Here is a 25794-nt window from a genome sequence, read left to right as displayed (position 1 = left end):
TCGTGCGATAAGGGCCTGAGCCCGTACTATGAGTCACTGACAGTGTCAAAACTGACATTTACGCTATCGAGAACGTAATTTACTTTATATACATCTCGTTTGCACTAATATGCGAAAGTAAATTACGTTCTCGACGGCGTTTATGTCAGTGCCAAACTGATGGTAGCCGTACTTATTGTAACTATTGTAAGTGGTATTTTAAACGCCAAACTTCTATGAAATTGTGACGTATAAATAACAATTGCACTGCATATGCTATCAAAACAGTTGCAGACTTTTCTTGGTCTAACTCTAGTGTTCATACTATTCGATAAAAATAGTGCGGCTTTTTAAAGCAAATGGACAAAATGTGACTTAAAATAGAACTGGAATAATGTTCACATATTATAATAAAAATGAATTGATGAATGAATTCTATAAACAATAAAATTTCAAAATTAAATTAAATTAAATTTAATTATGTGTATGTATTTAAGCATGTTGCGTGTTATTTTGAGTACATATAAATGTCCAAACTTTGAATATTAAATTTAAAAAACACAATAGACTTTCTAAATTTTGCCCTCTAAGCAAGAAAGCCGCCCGAGCGAGGATCACCTGTTTCGTCCCTTAAGCGTTTGCCGAGCTTCTCCAGTTTAATATCATATTTACGAACTATGAATACGCTTCCTGTAAGCCCCTTTGATTACATGAATAATTACAAGCTATTTGGGGAAAATTGGCTTTAATTTAGGTATATAATTTATACGATCGTAACTCGCAACATAACGAAGGCTTTCATTGTCTTTAGCTAATCCATATTGTTTTGTTCTATGAGCCTAATTATTTAATTTTGTATAAAGCGATTTCATTTAAGCTTGGATTAAAATTTATAATATACTGTCATGTTTATATTTATTTATTAGTAAAAATGCAGATGGAATGGCTTTAGGTAGGTGTGGCATGCTACCTCTCTGTACTACCCGTTCGTTTCAAGTTGGTTGTTGGCGACCATTACATAATAATGTTACAGTCACAGGTATAATTACAGTGAAACCTGGTTAAGTGGGACCTGGATAAGTGAGAAACCTCTATAGCTGGGACTCATGGTGCAGTCCCGACACTTTAGCACTGAATTACCTCTGTAAGTGAGATAAAACGAACCTCTATAACTGGGATCAGCTGTTGTGATTTTATAGTCACATTTACCTCTATAAGTGAGACAGAGAGTGTATTTTACCTCTTTTACTGAGACTATATTTAAAAGATTACATTTTCCTAATTGTTTTTTTTTAGAATTGTATAGGAATTGACCTCTGTATCTGAGATAACGTCAATATATGACCTCTCTAACTTGGACTTTATTGATCAATTTCCGTATTCTTACTAACTCTTAGTCTATGCACAAATTCCGCATTTGCTTAATTGTGTCTAAACGACTTCAAGTTTCATTTAGTTACTTTATGTAGTTAAAACTATCGAAACGAAAGCTGACATTTTGATAAATAACACGAATAAACGGATTTTCATTTAATACATTTCTAAGACGCAATGCAGTCCGTATCAAATTTAATTGAAAAAATCTATCCTTTGGAGAATCATTCAAAATAAATTCAAAGAAATATTTAAACAGACTTAAAAAATATTTAGGGACAAGGATTATTTTACCTTATTTATTTTTAAAGATAATTACAAAATACCTTATTAACCACCTCTATAACTGAAATATATCCTCTATTCTCACCTCTATTAATGGGACCCTCTGTAAATGAGACAGACATTTATTTGTACCTGGCTAACTGAGAGCCTGGGTAAGTGAAATACCTCTTTAAGTGAGACAAATCTGCTCGTCCCTTGAAGTCTCACTTATCCAGGTTTCACTGTACTAATAGTTTCGACAAAAAAATATTTCGTACTTTATTCAATAATTTTTGTAGAAGCGCTGGTGGCCTAGCGGTAAGAGCGTGCGACTTTCAATCCGGAGGTCGCGTGTTCGAACCCCGGCTCGTACCAATGAGTTTTTCGGAACCTTTGTACGAAATTCTTATTATTTTTTATTTTAGTTATTTATTACACAAAAGTTACAACTTTTTCGTTAAGGACAAAGCTCCACAAAACTACATTTGTTTGACTGTGGATATGAATATCATTTGATATTCACCAGTCGCTTTTCGGTGAAGGAAAACATCGTGAGGAAACCGGACTAATCCCAACAAGGCCTAGTTTACCCTCTGGGTTGGAAGGTCAGATGGCAGTCGCTTTCGTAAAAAGTAGTGCCTACGCCAATTACTGGGATTAGTTGCCAAGCGGACCCCAGGCTCCCATGAGCCGTGGCAAAATGCCGGAACAACGCGAGGAAGATGATGATTCAATAATTTTTGTGATTGTATTAAATGTAGGTTAGTAATAATAGTTATTTACGATACAAGTGCGAACAATAGAAGAGAGTGCTAAAGTACTTGATAGCACCGAGTGGCGAATGTTAAATTGACACGAGCCACGTTTGTTACGGCATGCAATGGGACCCTGTACGGCTACCATCAGTTTGGCACTGACATAAACGCCGTCGAGAACGTAATTTACTTTCTATACATCTCGCTCGTACTCGCATATTAGTGCAAACGAGATGTATAGAAAGTTAATTACGTTCTCGATAGCGTAAATGTCAGTTTTGACACTGTCAGTGACTCATGGTACGGGCTCTAGGGTCCGCTGAAAAATGGTGCCGTTACCCCCACCAGCCGCTTGTTATAGACTTAACTAAACCAGCGGGCTCAGCACGGTTCCATTTTTGTCGACTATAACTATGCCCGTCACTTTCGCACTTACATACTTGTTAGAACGTGACAGGCATGGTGATAAACGATAAAAATGCGACCGTGCTACTAGGCCTGGACAAATCCTAATTTCTATTTGTTTAATCGTTGTTTTCCGCCTGGGGCCATATCGATATGCTCTCTCGTTAATTTGTTTATCGATCGTTTAGGGTTCAACGAACTTTTGTTATTAACCCAGTTTTATGAAGTGATTTTTCGAAATTAGGTCATTCATTTAGTGATTTCCCTTGCGTCTTAAGCGCAAACTCCTCGACAAAACACATGTTCCTATTTTACTTTCCTCTTGTTCGAAACTAGCGCCTGCGCGCGATTTCGTCCACGAGAGATGATGATTATGATAGATCTAGTCCTTACTCGCTCTCCTACACCTTTCACACACACACACACACACCCACACACACACACACACACATATACACACCCTAAAAGCATACACCTTATCACCCTCTTTCACACATCATTTTAATTAGGTTTAGTTACCGTATGTTACCCACTCTTTTGTAAGCCCCAAGATACAGGCTCAGCCTAGTTTGGGGCTTACCGGACACCTTTGTGATTGCGTACCTATTTTATTACAAATAAGTTATTCTTATTCTTATTATAATTGGTAAAACCTTTTCTTTTGTCCTTTCTCAGCCCTCAAACTCTATTTATACCAAATATCATCTAAATCGGTTCAACGGTTTAAGCGTGAAGAGGTAACAGATAGACAGGCGTGTTCTGATTATAATAACGTTGACTCCAAAATGGTGGTTAAACGCGCTTCAAGATTCATTCTCCGTTCACTGCACATCCCCACATTAGTTTATCATCATCATCATCATCATCCTTTCCTGGCCGGTTTCGGCCACGGCGACTGGGGTTGTACTAGTTATTGAGAGCGACGATCGTGGGCTCTTAGGTGGCTGACGTAGCCTATCTTTGCAGTGAATGCACGATCGCACTCACCGCAGGTCAGCACCCCTCCGACATAATTGTAGTTGATGACCGCAGGTGGTCGGGCCTTTAACTCGTCACGCTTTGCGTCGAGTTCCACTCGCCTCTGCTCTTCGAAGGCTTGCACTTTTGTGCTCACTGTATGCCTCCACTTCGGCCGATCTTGTGCCGAAGTCTCCCAGTGGCAGTGCGATGGTTCAATGTCACATCTCCGCATGTGGCGCTTCAGAACATCTTTGTATCGCAAAAGGTGGCCGCCCTGTTTCCGCTTTCCACTCTGCAATTCTGAGTTAAAGATGCGCTTAGCAACTCTGTTATTAGACATACGGGAGACATGACCACACCATCGCAGCTGGCGTCGCATTAGATAGGCTTCAATTCCGCTGACATTAGCACGGCGTAGCACTTCTGTGTTCCTGACACGATCCGACCATGAGATGTTCAAAATGTCACGCAGGCATTTAAGGTGAAACCTATCCAATGTGCGAATATGCTTTCGGTAAAGGCACCACGTTTCAGAGGCATACAGGAGATTGGGCAGAACTATGGCCATATACATAGAGACCTTGGTTGGCACATCCCCACATTAGTTTATATAGAAATAGGAATGTGTTCCGATACATTTGGAAACTTTGGCCGTCATTATTTATTTCACGCCGACTACATACACAATGTTAAACTAAGATTGAACCAAATTTCTGAAAGAAGTTTTTGATTTGTGATTATTGTTTCAGAGTTATGACTCAGATGCGAGACCTGGGCGTTGTGGCATTTTTCGGCCCCGATGACACATGCCATACAGAGGCAAAGCTGGCGGCAGCCTGGAACCTACCGCTCATATCCCATGTGAGTACTTGCTATTAGGCCGCCTTTACACCTGTAAGTTTTACTTACGTAAGTAGGGACAAAGCTATTTGTTAGAATGAGATAACGATATTCATCTCTCATTCTGTGGTATAGCTGTGTCCCTACTTACGTAAGTAAAACTTATAAGTGTAAATCCGGCCTAATAAGTGCACATTTCGTTACGGTACTTAGGTGCGCTAGGTTAGATGTTACGATTAAATTGTTTATTTGTTTTGTTTCTGTACTTTTTTTACTAAGTACGCAGTGAGTACCATGGTCTAATAAAACATGGTCTTCTCTTCCCAGAGTGTCACTTGCCTACGTCACAATAACATTGCCACTTTATTTCAACATAACATGTTACATGGGTACATTATATCTATGGTTATTAAGTTAATTTATTTCTTTATAATTTAATAATTTTCATTTATATGTATTGTATCTTAAATTTTACAATAACACGTCATTTTTAATTATTCGTTAGCAATATCTTCCGATTCACGAAAGAAATTTCAGACGTTCGGGTAATTCTGTTTACACTACTGGCAACACAGGATAGCGCTGTCACATTTGACAATCCGCCATTTTATCCCTGACCGACCGTCCTTGTCGAACGCGTGTTAATTGTTATTTCCTTCTCGCTCAGTGTCAGCAGTCGCAGTGTTTTCCAAACTTTTCACGTCGTAAGCTTGGCAATTAATGTTTTGTTACGAAAATGGTTGGCTGCTCTATTCTGAACTGTAAGAGTAGGAGTGAAAAGTGCAGTATAGATTTGTTTTATTTTACTATGTTTCTACATGAATAACTTAAAATTAATGCCGTTAAAATAACTTTCACCGTTGGTTAAAATTCTCCCACATTTTAAAGTTTGAGAACCCGTAAACAGCATGATGACGTAGGCAAGTGACAGTTAGGTCATTCGCGAATCTCGGAAGAGAGTACCAGGCGGAGTATATTATTATACCATGGTGAGTACCGTGATTTCGTAAATTCATCATAATGTTCCTCGCGTTGTCCCGGCTTTTGTCACGGCTCATGGGAGCCTGGGGTCCGCTTGGCAACTAATCCCGAGAATTGGCGTAGGCATTCGTTTTTACGAAGGCCAACTGACCTTCCAACCCAGAGGGTAAACTAGACCGTGATTTCGCAAATTATAGTTACCTATATCACTGTAGGAAGTGAGGAAGCGTTTTAACAACGTCAGGCGTATTCTGATGGTAATATCAAGTTATGATTTTGATCGGGATTTATCATGTTTATTCTTTGTCTGTGTCAAAAGACTTTGACAAAAGACTGACAGATCATATCCATTACAAATTCAGATCAAATTTATAACCTGTTCTTACAATCAGAATACGTGTTTTATACTAGATACTTATACCTGAAACACGGGCGGATATTAAAGTGGAAAGTTACATACATCCTCGTACATGAGTAGTTTCCGTTTCAAACTCTCAAGAGAAGCGTGGAATTTACTTTTGAACTGAATTTGCTGCCTGATGAAATCGGAATTGAGTTCAGTGCGACTTTGAGAAGTTGTAACATGTTATCATCACAAATTGTATGCGTTTCCAAATTGATAGGTACATAACGGCTAGTTCAAGGCTAGTTCGGCTAGTAACCGAAACGTTGAAACTATTTGGTGTAGGTACGTGCATGTCGACTGTCTTATGTGGTCTAAAGTCGCTGGGTAAGTTTACAATTTATATTTATACGCTACGAGACACGCTTCGTTCGCTACGGCGCGCGGCGCAAACGATTGGCATCTTGGGTAGGCCCTCAGGACGTATTTCCGCGTAAGTTTGAGATAAGCGCTATTCAATACCCATTATTTTCCGAAATGGGAATTACCAAACTTGTGTAACGAAACGTTCCGGCCTTGTGTTTATCGTTCATTAATATCATATTTAACGTATATACATAGATACTTTTACTTACGTTTAGAATGTTATTAACAAGCTTTTATTAGGTCGACCTGTATGTAACTATGTAATGGAATCTTGCAAGTTAAATTTGTTCCACTTCCCGGTTTCCGATTGAGCTGAAATTTTGCATACACATATAAGTCGGGTGACAATGCAATATTATGGTACCATCGAGCTGATCTGATGATGGAGACAGGAGGAGGCCATAGGAACTCTGTGATGAAACAACGCAACCTAATTGTATTAGGGGTTTTTAGAATTGTCTCGATGAGTATTAGTTGTCTGTCGTAAGAAAAGTACAGTCAGCGATAAAAGCTTGTACCAAAAATTAAATTTTTGCCAAAAACTTATGTTTTTATGTCTAGAATGTTACATTTAGAATTGGTTTGTCAAAGCATAGGTATAGCTTCTACCCGCCCAACCACCTTAAAAAGGTCTTCCATTGGGTACATCATAATTTAGTTAAATAATATTTGAAATGAAATTACAAATGAAAATTGCATTTGCGTCGGGAGGTTTTGGTAAGTGGGCCGCCATCATCATCTTTCTGGCGTTGTCCCATCGCTTTGCCACGAGTCATGAGAGCCCGCTTGGCGGCTATATCAAATGATATTTATTATAGTCTGTCAAGCTGGATATGTCAGTAGCAATGTAAAGCAACCTAAAGTATGGTATCCCTAGGAAGTGAACAAAAAAACAGCAATGTACATCGAACAACGATGAAAATTAAATGCAATGTACATCGAACAACGATGAAATGTAAACACAACAGTTCCACAGATAAGATATATAAGAATGACATGCGATTTTCGAACAATTCAAACGTAGTGTTGCTAACCCCGCGTTTTTTCTTTTAATTTCCGCCTTTTTCTACTGACAAGATTTGCTTGACCAATATTTAAATAAAACAATTGCGTTTTTTTTTGTTGTTACTTAAACGTTTTGGTAAGGACAAATTTAATTATCTACAATCATGGTATCCATTTTCATATTTGAAAAGTCCATTCTTAAGCTGCGGTACACCACAGTATAAACAATACATTCGGTTAGCTAGAAGATATCCCTCATTGGGATAAGTTCGCCTTTGTATTTTAAATTGTATACCTATGTGCTGTTACTTAACCTTGCTTCGTAAAGCGACGGAATATATTATATAGATGCAGCTCTTAGTACATTTTTGACTTTAAAAACCGGCCAAGTGTGAGTCGGACTCGCGTTCCAAGGGTTCCGTACATTACACAATTTCTAACAATATGTTTTTTTTAATGAAAAGTGAGTAAAAAACCCATCAAAAACTGCACATTTATAATAGGTTTTCCTGTCATCTTTAGGTAAAGAACTATTTAGTGTATTTTTTTCAAAATTGTAGACTCAGTAGTTTCAAAGATAAAGGGGGGGGGGGGGGAATGGTCATTTTTTGCCTATTTTCTTGAACAACTGCTAAACTATTTATCTTAAAATTATAAATCAAATATATTTGAGATTCTCAAAATAAGCTCTTTCATTTGATATGTAACACGATATAGTTTGAAAAACTTTATTTTTTAATTTGCTCTTTTACCCCCCAAAAGTGGCCTCTATATTTAAAATTCATTTGTTTACGTTACATGTCCGTCTTTGGGTCACAAACTTACATATGTGTGCCAATTTCAACTTAATTGGTCCAGTAGTTTCGGAGAAAATAGGCTGTGACAGAAGGACGGACAGACAGACAGACGCACGAGTGATCCTATAAGGGTTCCGTTTTTTCCTTTTGAGGTACGGAACCCTAAAAACGTCCACATGAATGATTTTATCTGACTGACTCTGAATTTATCTGACTTCTATACGTAAATATGTACCTACACGATTTTTTTTAAACTTTGCTCGTCACGTCCCGTAGCTATTTTATGTGACTTTCTGTTTGAAATAGTGTTACTTATTGAACGAATAAATAAAGTTCCATTTACCCCATATCGGGTATAAGATTTAATGCATAAGAATGTATAAATATGTATTATGTTTATAACGCATCTACAGATACGAGGGGTATTCAAAATATTCTCGGTATGAGAATGAAAACAAACAAGTACGAAAAGTTTGATATTTTTATTTTTCAATATACTCCCCCCCTATGTTCATACACTTAAAAGATCGATCAATTATTTTTTTTAATCCCTCGTAAAAATATTTTTTATCTTTCGTGTAAAAATGCTCCTCCACTGCCGCCTTCAATGCTTCATCGTCAGAAAATTTATTTCCACGCAGATCCTTTTTAAGATTGGGGAGCAAAAAGAAGTCGCTGGGGGCTAAGTCCGGACTATACGGTGGGTGAGTAACAGTTTTAAACCCACGTTCAACAATAGCTGCCTTGGCAATATGAGCAGTATGGACGGGGGCGTTGTCATGCAGAAGCAGAATACCTTTGGTTAACTTTCCTCGCCTCTTTTCTTTAATTACATCCTTTAATTGACGTAGAATGTTAGCGTAGTACTGTCCTGTGATATTTACACCTTTTTCTTTATAATCGATTAGTAATACTCCTTCACAATCCCAAAATATCGTGGCCATGACCTTGCCAGCTGAAGGGATGACCTTCAACTTCTTGGGATGAGCTGAACCCTTAATGTGCCACTGCATGGACTCTTGTTTACTCTCTGGGTCATAATGATGAACCCAGGTTTCATCTCCAGTAACTATTCTTTGCAGCACCTCATCAGGATTTTCACCGCACAGGTCAATAAAATCGGAACAACAAGCTACACGCATGTCTTTTTGAAGCCGAGTCAGCATTCGCGGAACCCATCTTGCACTTACTTTTGACATATTAAGATGGTCATGTATAATATCATGTACGGTACCAATAGAGAGATTGGTTACTTGTGCTATAGATTTTACCTTCACTCGACCATCTTCCAATATAAGTTTTTCCACTTTATCAATATTTTCTTGTGAAGTAGCTACTACAGGCCGGCCAGGTCTAGGGTCATCTTCAATACTCTCCCTTCCGCGTTTAAACTCGCTTGACCACTTTTGAATGGTAGATAAAGAAGGAGCAGACTCACGGTAAACACAATCCATTTCCTCTTTTATGGTTTTTTGATTTTTACCCTGTTTTGTCAAGAATTTTATCACGCATCGATGTTCTAATTTAGTTAACATTGTCAATTCGCACAGGATGTTCATGTTTGTTCAGCAATTGCAGAAAAACAAAAGACTATCTCGGTTCGAATTATACTTTTTTTTAATGTCAATGAATAAACCTTAGCGGCCAGTAACGAAAGAAATTTTAGAAGAGGTCGTAAGATATCAATACCGAGAATATTTTGAACGCCCCTCGTATATCTACGTTCAGACTCTGAGTAATGTATCGACGCTGATCAACAGATATAAACGAGTATTTTTTTGTGTGTAAATAAATACTACTTGTAGGACAATTTTACACAGATCAAACTAGTCTCAATGTAAGCTTAATAAGGCTTGTGTTGTGGGTACTAGGCGACGACATATACATATGTATAATAATAGATTAATATTAATACTTATTATCATAAAAAACATCCATAACTCCCGAACAAATATGTATCTGTGTTAAACAGGATTTGAACACGGGACTTCCGGCCTTGGAGGCAGGCTAGGAGGCCGTTAAAAAAAGTAAACTGACAAAGGAAAGAAAAAGTAGACTATAAGTTAGGTCAATGTTCATTTAGATTTAGGTCATTCTACGTAATTAACCTCCAAGACCCTGGTCTTGGACCCTGGTCAGCCTTACTATTTCACTCTCGTATATATCCTCTAGCCACCCAAGAGACCTATAAAAAGGTCTCCTGTTCCATTCTAATTTGAACTTTGTGTTGACAAAATAAAATTTCATTTTGCTTGGCAAGGTTTGACGTATGGGCGGCTAGAGGACATCGCGTTAGCGTCAATAAACAATGTCTTCGCTGCCTTTGGGACTTTCTGGTGGGCAAACATAATCATTTACTTTTATTAGGCACTTGTTTGTTCTGAGGTTGTTTTGTCTTTTTAATCCACTAATGGCATACGGATTGAGTAGAAATAGGAGTCCCTTTTTAAATTAGGTAGAGACAAACCAAAGAAAGTCTGCAGCGCAATAATTTGACATCGAATTAAAAAACTACATATGGCAATGTTTTTTAAGCAGTCAGTAAACGTCATGCACTATGGTATCTGTTTGTCAAAATCGTTTAAATATTCATTGTGTTTTGTGATGAACGGAATAAACATGGTGAAACCTTACAAAACCGGCATGCGGGAGTTACTTTTCCGCATGACGAATAATTTTACACTTGTAAAAAGTCAGCACGAGGCGATTCAAGCTGAAAAACGACAATGTTTACAAAATTTGGAGTTGATGACGGGTAAGTGGAATGAAACATCTTAATACTTCACCATATGTACCTACTTAGATAATATAATATTGGTTTAGACTAAGGTTTCACAGCAAATTGAACACACCTAATAGGTATAGGCATACTTATGAACTTCCTCTAACATTTCGAGAAACTCATTGGTACTAGCCGGGTTTTGAGCTCGAACCCACAACCTCCATGCTTATGCTCACGGCATGGGTACCTACTAGTTAAAGCTAAAATTAATTTTTAATATATGTTTATTGTTTTAATGGTTTATTTCGTTTTTCCGAAAACTTCAGTTCGCAAATTGCGGGCAATTTCTCTGTCAATCTAATTACGCCTTAATGGGAGTAAAAGAGAAAGATGCTCGCATATTGAGAACTTCGGTGTTCGCGGTAGGCCCTCTGTGCCTATTTACCGCCGTCGCGGATATTACAAAAGCTTATTAATTTTGATGAAGCCAAATGTCACATTCTCCCAATATTATTTATCAATATTAGTATATGTCTACATATTAATAGTGACATCTATTGTTGGAATGAAATTTATTTTACCATAAAAATTAAGCTGTGCATACAGCTTAATTTTTTCATAGACGGTAAATATGGTAGAAATTTCACAAGTATCAAGACTATTTAATCCATTTTCTGTGGTGTTGTCGCATACTGATTTTTAAAAACTACTTTTAATCTAGCGCTGCAGACTTTCTTTGGTTTGTCTCTACCTACTTTTTATATGAAATCAAATCGAGAAAACGACAAATGGAAGTAAACATATTTAGAGAACTTGCCACAAACACTCAGCAATCAGCTTAAGGGTAAACCAACTTTTTCTTGTCACTCGTTGCCATGGTTACGTTCCCCTTGGGTCACTCTTTAAAACCTGATTTTTAGGCATTTAAATTCTCTAAACACGCTTTTTTGTGAAACTATAAACCCTTTCCATAGAGGGTCGTCTACCAAGCGTGTCAGAAAAAGGTGGTGGACAATGTCTTCTAACAAACTATGCTACTATTGTCTCTTGGCTGACCGGACAGAATAACAACAAGAAATAGTTGATCCACCCTTAAATGAAAGCTTAATTAAAATATTAGTTTAATTAACAATGAAATTAAAGTTGCAAGTGTATTTTTCTCATAGCTTAAACCTTCTAATAGCCGTATTGATTTAAAACTTTACATATACATAATAAATAAGGCAATACAATGACTTACTATACCATATTTAGAACTCTTCGGTGGCTACTAGGACACCCCTCTAGAATGACCTCATATGATTCGTTTTGACGAGTTCAATTCTTTGGGGATATTTAGTAGAGTACAATAGGAAATCAATATATGTTTTATCTTAATGATATATCTAGGAGACAAACGAGAATATGAATCTCCTAGTGGTAAGCATTTACCATCGCCGCGGAGACCCGCAACAACAGAGAGTTTTGACCTTTTCGACGCCGTGTCAAACACAAAAGCTGTCACGCTGACGCCACGCCATGCCGAAGTGTCAAAATTGAAATTGAACTTTGTGCATATGCACGTAGATCCATGTTGCTCTGTGGTCTGTGACCGATTAATCGGTCTTTGGCGTTGAACCTACGGTGCGGATATATCGGTCATTGGCGTCCAAAAGTTTAAGTGCGTTGCCGACGGCAACGGCAAAGGCCGTTGGGTGTTTTTTAAACCGATTTCACAAAAGGTGGAGGTTATTTAAAGTAATAGGGGAAACTGGGGAGGGTTGATCACCCCTTTTGTTTTTAGCATACATTTTCTTAACTATTTGTAGTATTGAAAAACTTTATAGACCATACGACTCAGAATTTATCTCTTCATTAAAAGTTTGAATTAGAACAGATTTGTGCAATAAATTAGATCATTATTTAATGAAAACCCATACTGTTGACTTTTACTATGTGTCCCCTATGTAAGGGAGACTTGTTTACCCCTGGTCGGGAGCCTTGATCCTAGGGGGATCAAGTGACCCTGGTTCTTGGGACACATGGTAAACATATTTTTACCATGTCTCCCCATACCAGATTCTCATTGATTATATAACTCGGATCGCTATTAGCAATGCATCTATAATTTGTAAAATACACAGCAAACATATATATATTGCATCTTCCATGCTTTGAAGTTGTATTTCCGGTAATCAGATGTCTAAGCCGAAGGGATCAAGTCTTCCAGATTTGGGGACAGTTGGTAAAAAGATTTTAAGGGGCAATGTCATATTTCGAGGGTAGTATCTACATTAATTTATTCACTTTATCTACAGAAAATTAATATATGAAGATATCAAACACATATTAATCCATAATCTTATACTTTCAAAAAACAATATAATCGTATTATCCATAAAACAACATAAAATAGGGAATCAATTTTTGTACCAAAAAAAAAGTAAAAAAAAAAACAAAAATCTAAGTTATTAACATAAAATTTCTTGTAACAAGCTAATTTTTTTAAAGTTCTTATGAAGGTATTTTTAGCGTCAGATACCTACAGCAATTTTAATTTTTTTACCCATCACTGGTCGTTATTGTTTACTATAATAAATAAGTTTAGAAATTTACTGCTCACGTTTCGAGGACAGTGTTTGAGCTGCATAATCCTAAAATCCTTTCTATGGACCGTCGGTTCTATAGTACATAAGGTCGGAAAGCCATTGAAATAGCATTTCATCCATAAAAACAAATATCGCCGGTTGAAAACCAAATATCGTTATAAGTGTTTCTTCTCGACCGAGTAACATCCCCTGTGTGTAAAACGTTTAACTTGATAAAAAAGACCAAGTACGGGTAGTTCGTAAAATGTTGATGTCAACTTTAGTCAGTTTTTTCAAAGGCCACGGGGATAATTCCGTTTTCGGAGTCGGTTGTATAATTGAAAACTAATATACGCCATTAAATTCCGTTTCAATAAACAATAATGAGTCAAAAACCTTGAAAGTTTAAATCAGTGTTTCTCTGGTAGTACTTTCGCGGCATGATTTACTAAAGAAAAGAAAATATTTATGATAGCTCTATGAATCATTTTGTAAGTAAATTTATTACAATGTATACTTGATCGCTTTGGGGGTGACATGATCCCGGAATCATATCTCCCCTGAAGAAAAAGACAAAGTATCCCCATACATAGTAAGATTATAAAACGTGCCGTACTCGAAACATGTGTTCGCGTATATCAATGTAATCCAAGTTAATCATCACTTCAATAAACAACAAATAAAATAAGCACACTCACTAACATCATTTCCATCTCATATTATAAAATAAATCCAGTTAAAGCTTACCGAAAATTGAATATAGTACGCAGAAAATCTTTCACCGTCCGCCATTTTTGAACCACTGACTTTTCCGATACAGTGCCATGACAGAACGTGAAGTTAGGAACGAATGAATGAGTGTTACCAGCGCAAAAAATTTTATCTCGTTTGGTTTGATTAAAAATGAAGTTTACCAAGTGTCCCCTAGGGATCGACCCTCCCCACCCTCACCTATCGTCATCAGAATGTATTAAGTTTTACATATTTGTTCCAGAAATGCGCGGATGACAGTCCAAAGCGCGACGACAAAGCAACAGACCGTGAAGCGCGCGTAAGCCTCGGCGTTACGTTCGCGCGGACTCTGCCCCCGGCCTTCAAGGTCAGCAAGTCCGTCATGGCCCTCCTGAAGGCTTTCAACTGGAATAAGTTCGCCATTGTGGCTGGTGAGGGGGTCGCGGCGCAACAGAAGGATGCTATTAAGGTATTTTAAATAATTATCATTCCGTAGACCAGTTACTATAAATAACCCGTTACTATTTGCATTTTTTAAGATTAGAATTTTTATAACCTCCAAAGTAGATACCTAAGTAACTTTTTCTTCCTAGGGTTGTGCTATGATTAGATATCAGAATATTGCGGTACACATATTATTATACTGCAACGCAACTGATACTGATTTTACCGTTAAGTCGAAAGTGTCCGTGAAAATTCCAGTTTTATTGCTTTTTAATTTAGTTTTTTAGTACCTATTTAGGTACCAGATTATTTGATTTATAAAAAATGTACCTGTCCCTAATAATTTACTTATTTATTCATACATTTATTCATTCATTTACAATATACATTGTGTTTGAATAACAGATATTTACAAAATTAAAAATAACATGCAATAAAATAAAATTCTAAAACTAACAGTCCGTCACAGACAAGACATCCTCTAGACTGAGCATAGTAACGCTACCCCCTTTGCCACTATATACGGTAGTTTTACTCCATCTTCGAGTCAAAGTGTCAGAATCCCGTGCCGTGATTTGTCCGTGTCTTTGAACGGACCAATCACGGCACGGGATTCGCTCACCTCGTCCCCCTGCACCCCCGTATTTTTGGCAGCATCGGTTTCATAAAATAATTGCTCTAAACTCCGTCTAGAGGATTCCTAGTCTATGCAGTCAGTAGGTACATACATACCTATGACAGAAAAATAAAAACAATGCTATCCAATTAATAAAATGTCAATCATTCCTAATAACAAACATATTTGATTACATGTTACCATCTGCAACGAATTCAGTTACAGAATAATATGCCTTTTTTAAAAGAAAACTTTTGAGTCTCGATTTACAAATATTGCTGTTGAGTATATGTTTAAACTTAGTTGGCAGCTTATTAAAAAGGCTTATTATCCTTGGGGCTCTTTATTTACAGCTTTTTTTACTTGTTACCTGCTCATAATATTAGAGGAAGACCTTTTTTAACTCTTTATTTATTAAAAAGATACGTACATTTTGCTTGTTTTGTTAATATCATAATTTCGTGAAACGGATCTCTGGTTAATTTTTTCCATAAATAATCGACATGAATTTAAAATGTTATTATAAGTTGCATCGCCTTTTCATATATATGCCTTTTCTAATTTTAGAACTGTCAAGAACAGTTAACTGTACCAGTGTACCTACCTTACATTCCTCTTTGTTCCTAAAAATGGTTATTCGTATAAAGTTTTGCCAATACCGGTATTCGGATTCAATTGACCTAACTATGACCTACATACGAGAGAGACGAAAGCAAATTTCAATTTTTAATAAAAAAACATAGCAAGTGGAAAAAGCGGAAAATTGCAACAGGATTTTACATTTCACATGTTATGTCCAACTCAGTACCGTGTGTAATTAAAATTTTTAGTGAATTTTACCCAGTTCAAATTCCTTTATTTATTCCTATCATTTTGAGAAAGACCTCAACCTACTCAACAGACAGAACTAATGCCTAGTTTGCGTAATTGGAAATAAAACCTCGCGATTAAAATAAGGCCCGGCAGTTTGCCTTCATGGTATAATGTCCTAACTTCATTTCACTGGAAATTATATAATTATAAATTTTTTATATTTAAAACGAGCATAATTTGAATCGTTTGATGTTGTTTATTTTGAAATATAAAGCGGTATTTTCAAAAAAATGCCATGCAAATAATTTAGATCAAACGCACCAAATTATGGCCTTTACGCAGTCCATTTATACTGCCATAATTATGGTCATTAAAAAGATAGGGAAGGTCTTCTAAGGCCATTTTACCCCCAGTGTCCCATTTAAAAATGCAGCCTGTATTTTAATTACTGACCCAATTAAAAATATAAAACTTAGCCCCTTTGATGTATGCATCGGAAATTTTCTCGAGGCTGCTCGTACGTTGGCCTATTTCTTATCTTATATTAACACGTAATATTGTTTACTAGAACATAGAAAGTAGCTAGGCGTTAGCTATCATAAAATAATTTTACTTTAGCTTCTATAGTGTCTGCCGGCGATAATCTTAAAAGTGGTGCGAAGTGCCTTAATGCCTAGATATTACGATCAGGGATGTTGCGGATGCCGATTTTTTGACATCCGCGGATGCGGATGCGGATGCGGATTTTTAAAGGCTCACATCCGCGGATGCGGATGCGGATGCGGATGTCAGGATTAGGTACTTAGAAAACGTCAAATATTACATTTTTAGTATTTTTTTATTATAAAAAAACGAAAATTTTAGTATTTGAACAAGAATATAGGTGCGTTATATTTAATAAACAGTAACTTGGCTGACTTTTCTGGATCTAGACGATTTCGTTATAGGTAATTACGAAATTACCTAGCACTTACGCCGCCGCTAAGACGTTCCTGTACCGACTTGTTCGACATCCGCATCCGCATAAGCTCCGCATCGATTTTATGCGGATGCGGATGCGGATGCGGATGTTGAAAATAATGCGGAAGTTCCGCGGTTGCGGATGCGGATGCGGATGTTCGCAACATCCCTGATTACGATGGCACATAAGTATTCTTGCTTTTCATAGTGTTGTTGAAATATAACTTGTATTACAACTTTTTGGTAAAAGTAAAAGTATCTCAGTAGGCTATAAGACCGCTTATTGTCCACCGCTGTTTATGCTTCTCATTTCTCATCATCATCATATTTGTCGAAAACTTTGAGGTACCTATATTTTATTGAAAGCTTGGCCATGGCAGGATAAGCTAAGTGAATCTGCTCCCAGCGAGTTTTGGCTTGTAAGTTTTTTCGATGATGTGGCTTTGTATTGGTAACAAGTATGCAAAATTTGAGCCCCCAAAAGTTTATAGTTAAAAAAAAAAAAAAGAAATATGATCTTTTTGCATTTTTTTTTCTAGCCGGCCGATTTTGACGTGCGTCACGTATAATGTGCATATTGTAAAGACAATTATATGACATTAATTATAGGATATATTGCCATACAAAAAAGGAAAAAAAATACAATTACTTTATTAAAAAATATATATATATTACTTTCACCTGTTTAATAAGTAACAAAATAAATGCATTTACTTAATTTTATATGTAGTAGAACAAGGTGTTTTTTTAATTGAATACATCACTATACATTTTCTATACCTGCTCGTCAAAACTACTCTATTAAAATGATGAATACTGGCCACTTATAAAAAAAAATATATATATGTATTTCTTCTGTCGTTTTTCAAATTAACTGCGGATATCGCATATCTTTTGACAAGCGCAAAATAAGCTTAAAAATAATAATTCACACTATTTATAAACTTAAAATAAACGCCTTTTAAATAAAAAACGGCCTTCAAGTACTGTCGATGGGCAGTGTGCTAGAAGGCTGGCCACATTGCCACGTTGAATGACAATGCTAATGCGTTGAGCTAAATATTGGCCAGCCCTCTGGTCCCTTGTAGTGTTGTGAATAACGCTCATTTCGAGGCTTAAAGACTCGAACCCTTAAGACTCTCGAGGCTTAACGCCTCAAGGGCGGCAAAGACGACTTTTTAAATCCATACGCGTAAAATAAATAAATACAATTCTCAAATATAGTCGAGTCTTCAAGACTTACGAGTCTTGAGGGCTCGAGTCTTTAAGCCTAAAAATAAGCGTTATTCACAACACTGGTCCCTTGTGCAGGCGTGTATAAACGCGCCCTTTTGCATGTATAGCTTTTTCATATCATATGAAGACCCCTCCATGCGTGGACTGACACGCACTTGACCGGTTTTTATCGACTATATTTTGACGAATTGTTAAATAGTCGCGCGCTCGGTCTTCCGTTCATTCGTGCGCGTCGTCGGCTGCGTTCGCTTGCGTGTTGGATTCGGATATCACTGTTTCTTTAAACTTTAAACAAACAAATCACAAGAAATATTGGCAGCTTGAAAACAATACAAATAGTATTCACGGTCCGTATCCCGGTCGATATAAGTTTAGTGAAACTAACCGTGAATCATTCAAAACTGTTACCGACAGATAGTTTGAAACTGCCGTCCCTTTTTTGCTACTCATTTGTTTAAGCTCTGGGAGTTTAGTTGAGTTTGCATTTATTTAATTATTAATTGCTTTGCATAAAACAGTCGACCGGTTTGGCCTAGTGGGTAGTGACCCTTCCTATGAACTAATGATAAATTTCTACTTAATGAATTAAATGACATACTTTACAGTTGGTCCCGTTGTCATGACATGGCATTACTGATACTCGAATCCTTAAACATTTTATGATTTAGATTTAGATTTTAGATTTATTTATTTCAAGATGAAAATTACACTATAAATTTGCTACATTCGTCAAAATTATGTTTATCTTCTCATCATGATCGTCAAAAATTACATTATAAATTTAAAAATAAAAATAATAAGATTAAGATTAATTATGTCTCCCAATAAGGATCGTCATGTACAAAGAAAAACATGTCAAAACAATTGAATATAAACCTAGTTAACATTAAAGTCGATGTCAACGTAAATAATTTGTAACTGTCATTAAAATGTCAAATAAAGATAAAAATATCACAAAAGAACAAAATGTCATGTTTTAAATACAAATCAACAATTGAATAATAAATAAAATGACATACATCGTTACAAATTCAATTCCATGTACTCATTTATAGAATACAGAGGGTTATCCAACAAAAGGTTTCTCAATTTGCGCTTAAATGTTTCGTCACACGGCTCATTTCTCAGATCGGCAGGAAGGTGCTCGTAGTAAGTCGGGCCGATGACACGTGGGTTCTTTCTTGAAAGTGCCATGCGACGGGGAACTGTTCTCAGACGCCCTGCAGCTCGAAGTAGTTTGCCCGGAAAGTTAATACGCGCAAATTGGGATATATTCTGTCTTACATATATTAGTACATCGAACAGGTATTGTGAGTAGTGCGTCATTATACGTTGAGAACCAAAGAGCTCTTTACAAGGGTGCCTGTCTTTTACACCGGCAAGTGTACGTATTGCGCGTTTCTGCATTATTAAAACTCTTTTTGCATCTGTTGAATTGCCCCAGAGCAGTGAGCCGTATGCCATGATAGAGTGGAAATGCGCAAAGTACACCTGCTTTAAGGCTTCTGCTGAGATAAGTGGCTTCAGTTTCCTCAACGCAAACGACGCACCACCCAATCGATCGCACAGGTTGTCTACATGGGACTTCCAATTTAGAGTGTTGTCAATCATAAACCCTAGGAACTTACTCTTATCGCACATGGGCATCGGAAAATTACACACACACAATTACATGCACACGTATATTGATTAGATGATTAGGGTAGTTTTTTTTATAGTAACTTGCACATTTTCGCTCGGAGAGCACCATTTGGTAAAGTATAACTGCTGATTAACAATAAAGTGATGACACGCTGCACCCCTAGCCCATGATTGGCGCGATAGGATCTCGTGGCGAGATAGACTACCCGTCTTTTTCTAACTTTTTTACTTAAAGAGGGACGGGTATTCTATCTCGCCGCGAGATACTGTCGCGCCAATTATGTGCTAGCCCTATATTATGATGTCGATTGCCGATATTTTTATGTTAATGATTGAATTTAATGGTGAAACGACTTAGGATCACAAGGTACCTAAATCAAGGGATCAAAATACATACATATGATATGTTTATTTTATTTTGTCCTCAGAAACTGGCAACGCACAATGACATGATAGTAACGGCCGAGCACAATTTTCCTTACTACATTCCCCTGAACATATCCAACATGGAGAAAATAGTGGACCAAACTTACGACAAGACGAGAGGTAAGTGATGTGTTTAAGGGTAACATCCCATTTCTGACCGCAGCTGCACTACTGGTACTGAACGCGTCGCTGTTACTGTCAGTTTCCATAGTAAACCGAACAGTAGTGCAGCTGCGGTTGGAAATGGGCTGTCACCTTTACTGTTTATGACAGGTTTTATATCAGGCAGACACTGTTGTTCGTCAAAAGCGTAGGTACCCATTCAACGGCTTCCTTCAATCTTGTCCAGGCGAATAGGTAGATATGTTGGCTGTACCGTAAAATGATGGAGCAACGTTGCTCCCCGCTGGGTAACTATGCTCCAATATAATACTTATGATATTTGTATATAGGGTAATTCGCCAGTAACTGGCCACCTGTTAGTAACTGGCCACCTTAAACTTAAATGTCTGGTTCTAAGTCAATGTATATTTGCAGTTTACGTGTTCCTCGGCGAGCACATAGCGCTGGTGGACTTCGTGAAGGTGCTACAGCGGCGCGGGCTCCTGCAGACCGGCGACTACGCCGTGGTGGCGGTCGACGACGAGATATACGACCCCAGCACCTCTGCCATCGCCCATGCTGGTACACTATACCGTATACTATACTGTACTATATCCCCCTTCTGATGTCGGGAATCGTGGGCGTATCATACTATCAAGAGTCTGTTTGTCTGTCCGTAAGTAGATGTATTCTGTTTTTCACACAAAAATTGAAAAAAAAAAAAACAATAAATTTTGGGGGTTCCCCATACTTAGAACTGAAACTCAAAAATTTTTTTTTCATAAACCCATACGTGTGGGTTATCTATGAATAGGTCTTCAAAAATGATATTGAGGTTTCTAATATTATTTTTTCCTAAACTGAATAGTTTGCGCGAGAGACTCTTCCAAAGTGGTAAAATGTGTCCCCCCCCCCCCTGTAACTTCTAAATTAAGAGAATGATAAAACTAAAAAAGCGGCCAAGTGCGAGTCGGACTCGCCCATGAAGGGTTCCGTATTTAGGCGATTTATGACGTATAAAAAAAAAAACTACTTACTAGATCTCGTTCAAACCAATTTTCGGTGGAAGTTTACATGGTAATGTACTACATATTTTTTTTTTAGTTTTATCATTCTCTTATTTTAGAAGTTACGGGGGGGGGACACACATTTTACCACTTTGGAAGTGTTTCTCGCGCAAACTATTCAGTTTAGAAAAAAATGATATTAGGAACCTCAATATCATTTTTGAAGACCTATCCATAGATACCCCATACGTATGGGTTTGATGAAAAAAAAAATTTTGAGTTTCAGTTCGAAGTATGGGGAACCCCAAAAATTTATTGTTTTTTTTCTATTTTTGTGTGAAAATCTTAATGCGGTTCACAGAATACATCTACTTACCAAGTTTCAACAGTATAGTTCTTATAGTTTCGGAGAAAAGTGGCTGTGACATACGGACGGACAGACAGACGGACAGACAGACGGACAGACAGACATGACGAATCTATAAGGGTTCCGTTTTTTGCCATTTGGCTACGGAACCCTAAAAAAGCGGCCAAGTGCGAGTCGGACTCGCCCATGAAGGGTTCCGTATTTAGGCGATTTATGACGTATAAAAAAAAAAACTACTTACTAGATCTCGTTCAAACCAATTTTCGGTGGAAGTTTACATGGTAATGTACATCGTATATTTTTTTTTAGTTTTATCATTCTCTTATTTTAGAAGTTACAGGGGGGGGGACACACATTTTACCACTTTGGAAGTGTCTCTCGCGCAAACTATTCAGTTTAGAAAAAAATTATATTAGAAACCTCAATATCATTTTTGAAGACCTATCCATAAATACCCCACACGTATAGGTTTGATGAAAAAAAATTTTTTGAGTTTCAGTTCGAAGTATGGGAAACCCCAAAAAATTATTGTTTTTTTTCTATTTTTGTGTGAAAATCTTAATGCGGTTCACAGAATACATCTACTTACCAAGTTTCAACAGTATAGTTCTTATAGTTTCGGAGAAAAGTGGCTGTGACATACGGACGGACAGACAGATGGACAGACAGACAGACATGACGAATCCATAAGGGTTCCGTTTTTTGCCATTTGGCTACGGAACCCTAAAAATGTATGATGTACATTACATTACCATGCAAACTTCCACCGAAAATTGGTTTGAACGAGATGTAGCAAGTAGTTTTTAGGGTTCCGTAGCCAAATGGCAAAAAACGGAACCCTTATGGATTCGTCATGTCTGTCTGTCTGTCCGTCCGTATGTCACAGACACTTTTTTTTAATACGTCATAAATCCCCTAAATACGGAACCCTTCATGGGCGAGTCCGACTCGCACTTGTTTTTAATTTGTTTTAGTAATACACTGTACGAGTATATATCTTGTTTGTAAATAAATAAATGATTATGTTTTCTGTTTCTACTTAACTTTAATATTCAGAAAAGAGAAAATTTATAGGTATAATTAAGAAAGTTTTGTAATAATCGTTGATAATGAATCACCAGCAAGCATCGAACGACGTCGATGATGTAAAGCGTCTGAAGCACTGATAGCGAGTGCCATCGTAATATGTTTTGAGAAAATTGTACAAAATAGAAAAATAGGAAGAAGAAAGTACCACGTAAAGATCCCATGAAAGAAAGTTAGTGTTTTAATGCTTGTTTCAGATCATCTGGGTCAAAATAGCAGTAGCGACGTCATGGCTTTCAGGGCAGTACTCAAACTTACGCCATCATTTCCAACGAACCCTATTTATGAGTAAGTAAGAAATGTTCTAATCACTTTATACACACACTTTATATCACACACTTTATAAAACAAAATCCCCGCCACGTCTGTCGGTTTGTGTGTAGTGTATACACCGTGTTTTTTTTTATTTCCGTTAATTTCAAGGGTGCATTCCTGAGCTTAAATCAAGTAACTTTCTCAAAGACACCGATATTTTAATTAACTCCATTTCGGAGATAATCAATTTTTTTTTCTATAAGGCCTCTACAAGCGTGTACACTTGCCTTATGGCCGGTTTACATATTGATTAGTGTTTAGAATGAGTTCATACATTTGCTACTAAACTTAAGTACAATCTCGGTCGATCGATGTTCGAAATGACATTGATATCGACTGCCGTAGGCTCAAAGGGCGTAAGGGACAAAATGACGAAAATGAGTTATGAATGCAGATATATAGCTGGTCAACCAAATCTTGTCAGTAAAAAAAGTCGCGAAATTCAAATTTTCTATGGGACGATGTCCCTTCGCGCCTACATTTTTCAAATTTGCCGCCTTTTTCTACTGTCAAGATCTGGTTGACCAAGTATACTCAGTATTTTTTTCTCTATAGATTGGTATATTTAACGTCTCCATAACTTGAAAAAAATATCCGTTAAGCCCTATAAAAAATCAATGCGTGAACACAATTTTCCAACGCATTTTGCCATATCTGCCAATTCAAATAAATGTTGTGAGACATTTTGGCGTAACTCCCAACTTTTTGTACGATACGCCCTTTTGCATCGGAAATTTTATTAAATTTGTGCTAATTTATTGACAGTTACGCCTATTTGCAGTAGATTTTTGAGTGCTAAATGTACGTTACGCCCTTACGCCCACAACTAGTGGATATTTATACGAGTGTTAGAGAATTCAATGTAAGAGATACGCCAACATACTATGTACAATTTCGAGTTTATTAAGTGGGATGACCTAGTACTTTCTTTGTAATTTTTTTTATTAAGTAGGTACTTGCAGTATCTGCTCATGTGCTCATTAATACTTTATTTATAGGGTTACTAAAATTTGTCAATTTAAACTGAACTAGTGGGTACTTTTTTCATTAGTTTTATGAAAATAATAAAACACGACTATATTCAAATGATAATTATGGCGATTGATTAAGATTAGACTGATAACTTTTAGTTTTGTATGTGACTGGGCCATTTGAAATTTTGATTAGACGTAAAATTAATACTTTTTTGTTTAAACCCTAATTTATAGGATTAACCTTATGAAAGTTACTGTCTATAAACGTTTACATAGAAGTACGTAGGCCTGGCCCTTTGTCTTTTTTGCTACCTACTATGATGTTATAACATAAATAATCACATATTCATTAAGTTTTACTGAACAGACATACGAGATGTCAAAACTACTATAGTACCTACCTAATAGTATAATGGTATGTAAAAGTAAAATTTATGATCAAATTAAGATTACAAACAGAAATAACGCATACATACTTTCTATAGTAAAAGTAATTGTTATAAATTGTTTTGATATACAAAAATAGATACAGATGGTAGGACAAAACTGATTCTGTTGAAGTAATATAAACAAATAAAAAAAGAAAACATTGGTTTTGTGGCTAAAAAAACTACCTTTTCCACGTTTAAGTATCCAAAATAACAAAAATAGGGAACAAACTTAACAATTAATACATCTCTATAAGTTTTTGAAAAATAAAATGTAAATTATAGTACTTAGAAGTATAGTGTTCCTTAAATGTAAGTTGCCATATTGTAACGAAATTGTTGGATTTACGCCAAATGGTACTGAAATAGTAATTTTTTTTTTACATTACGCCCTTTTTCGAATAAGATAATCCATAAAAAAAGAGGCGTAAGAGACGCCCTTCTTAAAAACAGTCTTGTTTTTTGGCGTAACGGACATGCTATTTTCCAGGGATGTTGCGGATGCAGATTTTTTGACATCCGCGGATGCGGATGCGGATGCGGATGCGGATGCGGATATTTAAAGGCTCACATCCGCGGAACCGACTTCTTTGACATCCGCATAAGCTCCGCATCGATTTTATGCGGATGCGGATGCAGATGCGGTTGTTGAAAATAATGCGGAAGTTCCGCGGTTGCGGTTGCGGATGCGGATGTTCGCAACATCCCTGCTATTTTCGTAACTAAGCATTATTTTATGTATTATAAATTCAAGGAATCAGTTTAAAAGAGCTCAAAAAGTTAAGAATAAGCCACATACAGGCATCAGTTTATTGAAACAAACAAAAAAGTTATGATTTTTTTTCTAAAAAAAAACTGTTATTTGGCTCTCCTTAAAAATCGCGTTTTGTCCGTTAAGCCCTTTGAGCCTACGGTAGTCGATATGTCACAGATTTCAAGTGTTTGGTTCAGTTAAATGTAATGCCCGCGTTACAACAACGCTATATGGTACATTTAACCTCTCAGTTCCCAGTGGCTCCAATATGAGTCGGAATTGTATGGATTTGAGAGGTCCTGGGAAATGAGGGGTTAATTAGTTTTTAACCATATTTTTTTTGTAAAAAAGGCAAAAAAAAATTTTTTTTTTAATTATCTATGCCATTTAGTTCTATTAAACTTATTTAACCATACCCCGAAGTTAACGGAATTCAATAAAAACACGGTTTATATCGACGGTGGAAATTTCAAAT

General features: G+C 36.7%; 1 protein-coding gene across 1 annotated transcript in view; it reads left to right on the top strand.

The window, feature by feature from the left end:
- The window catches only part of LOC134650984 (guanylate cyclase 32E-like), a 144111-nt gene that overhangs the window by 23970 nt on the left and 94347 nt on the right, over positions 1–25794 (top strand). Inside the window, exons 3-7 of the mRNA XM_063505951.1 lie at positions 4487–4598; positions 14413–14619; positions 20289–20406; positions 20824–20970; positions 23046–23136. Of these exons, the coding sequence (XP_063362021.1) occupies positions 4487–4598; positions 14413–14619; positions 20289–20406; positions 20824–20970; positions 23046–23136 (675 nt within the window). The remainder of the gene's footprint in view (positions 1–4486; positions 4599–14412; positions 14620–20288; positions 20407–20823; positions 20971–23045; positions 23137–25794) is intronic.

This window comes from Cydia amplana, chromosome 9 (genome assembly GCF_948474715.1).
Source record: "Cydia amplana chromosome 9, ilCydAmpl1.1, whole genome shotgun sequence".
Lineage (NCBI taxonomy): Eukaryota > Metazoa > Arthropoda > Insecta > Lepidoptera > Tortricidae > Cydia > Cydia amplana.
This window is presented reverse-complemented; position numbering and strand designations above follow the sequence as displayed.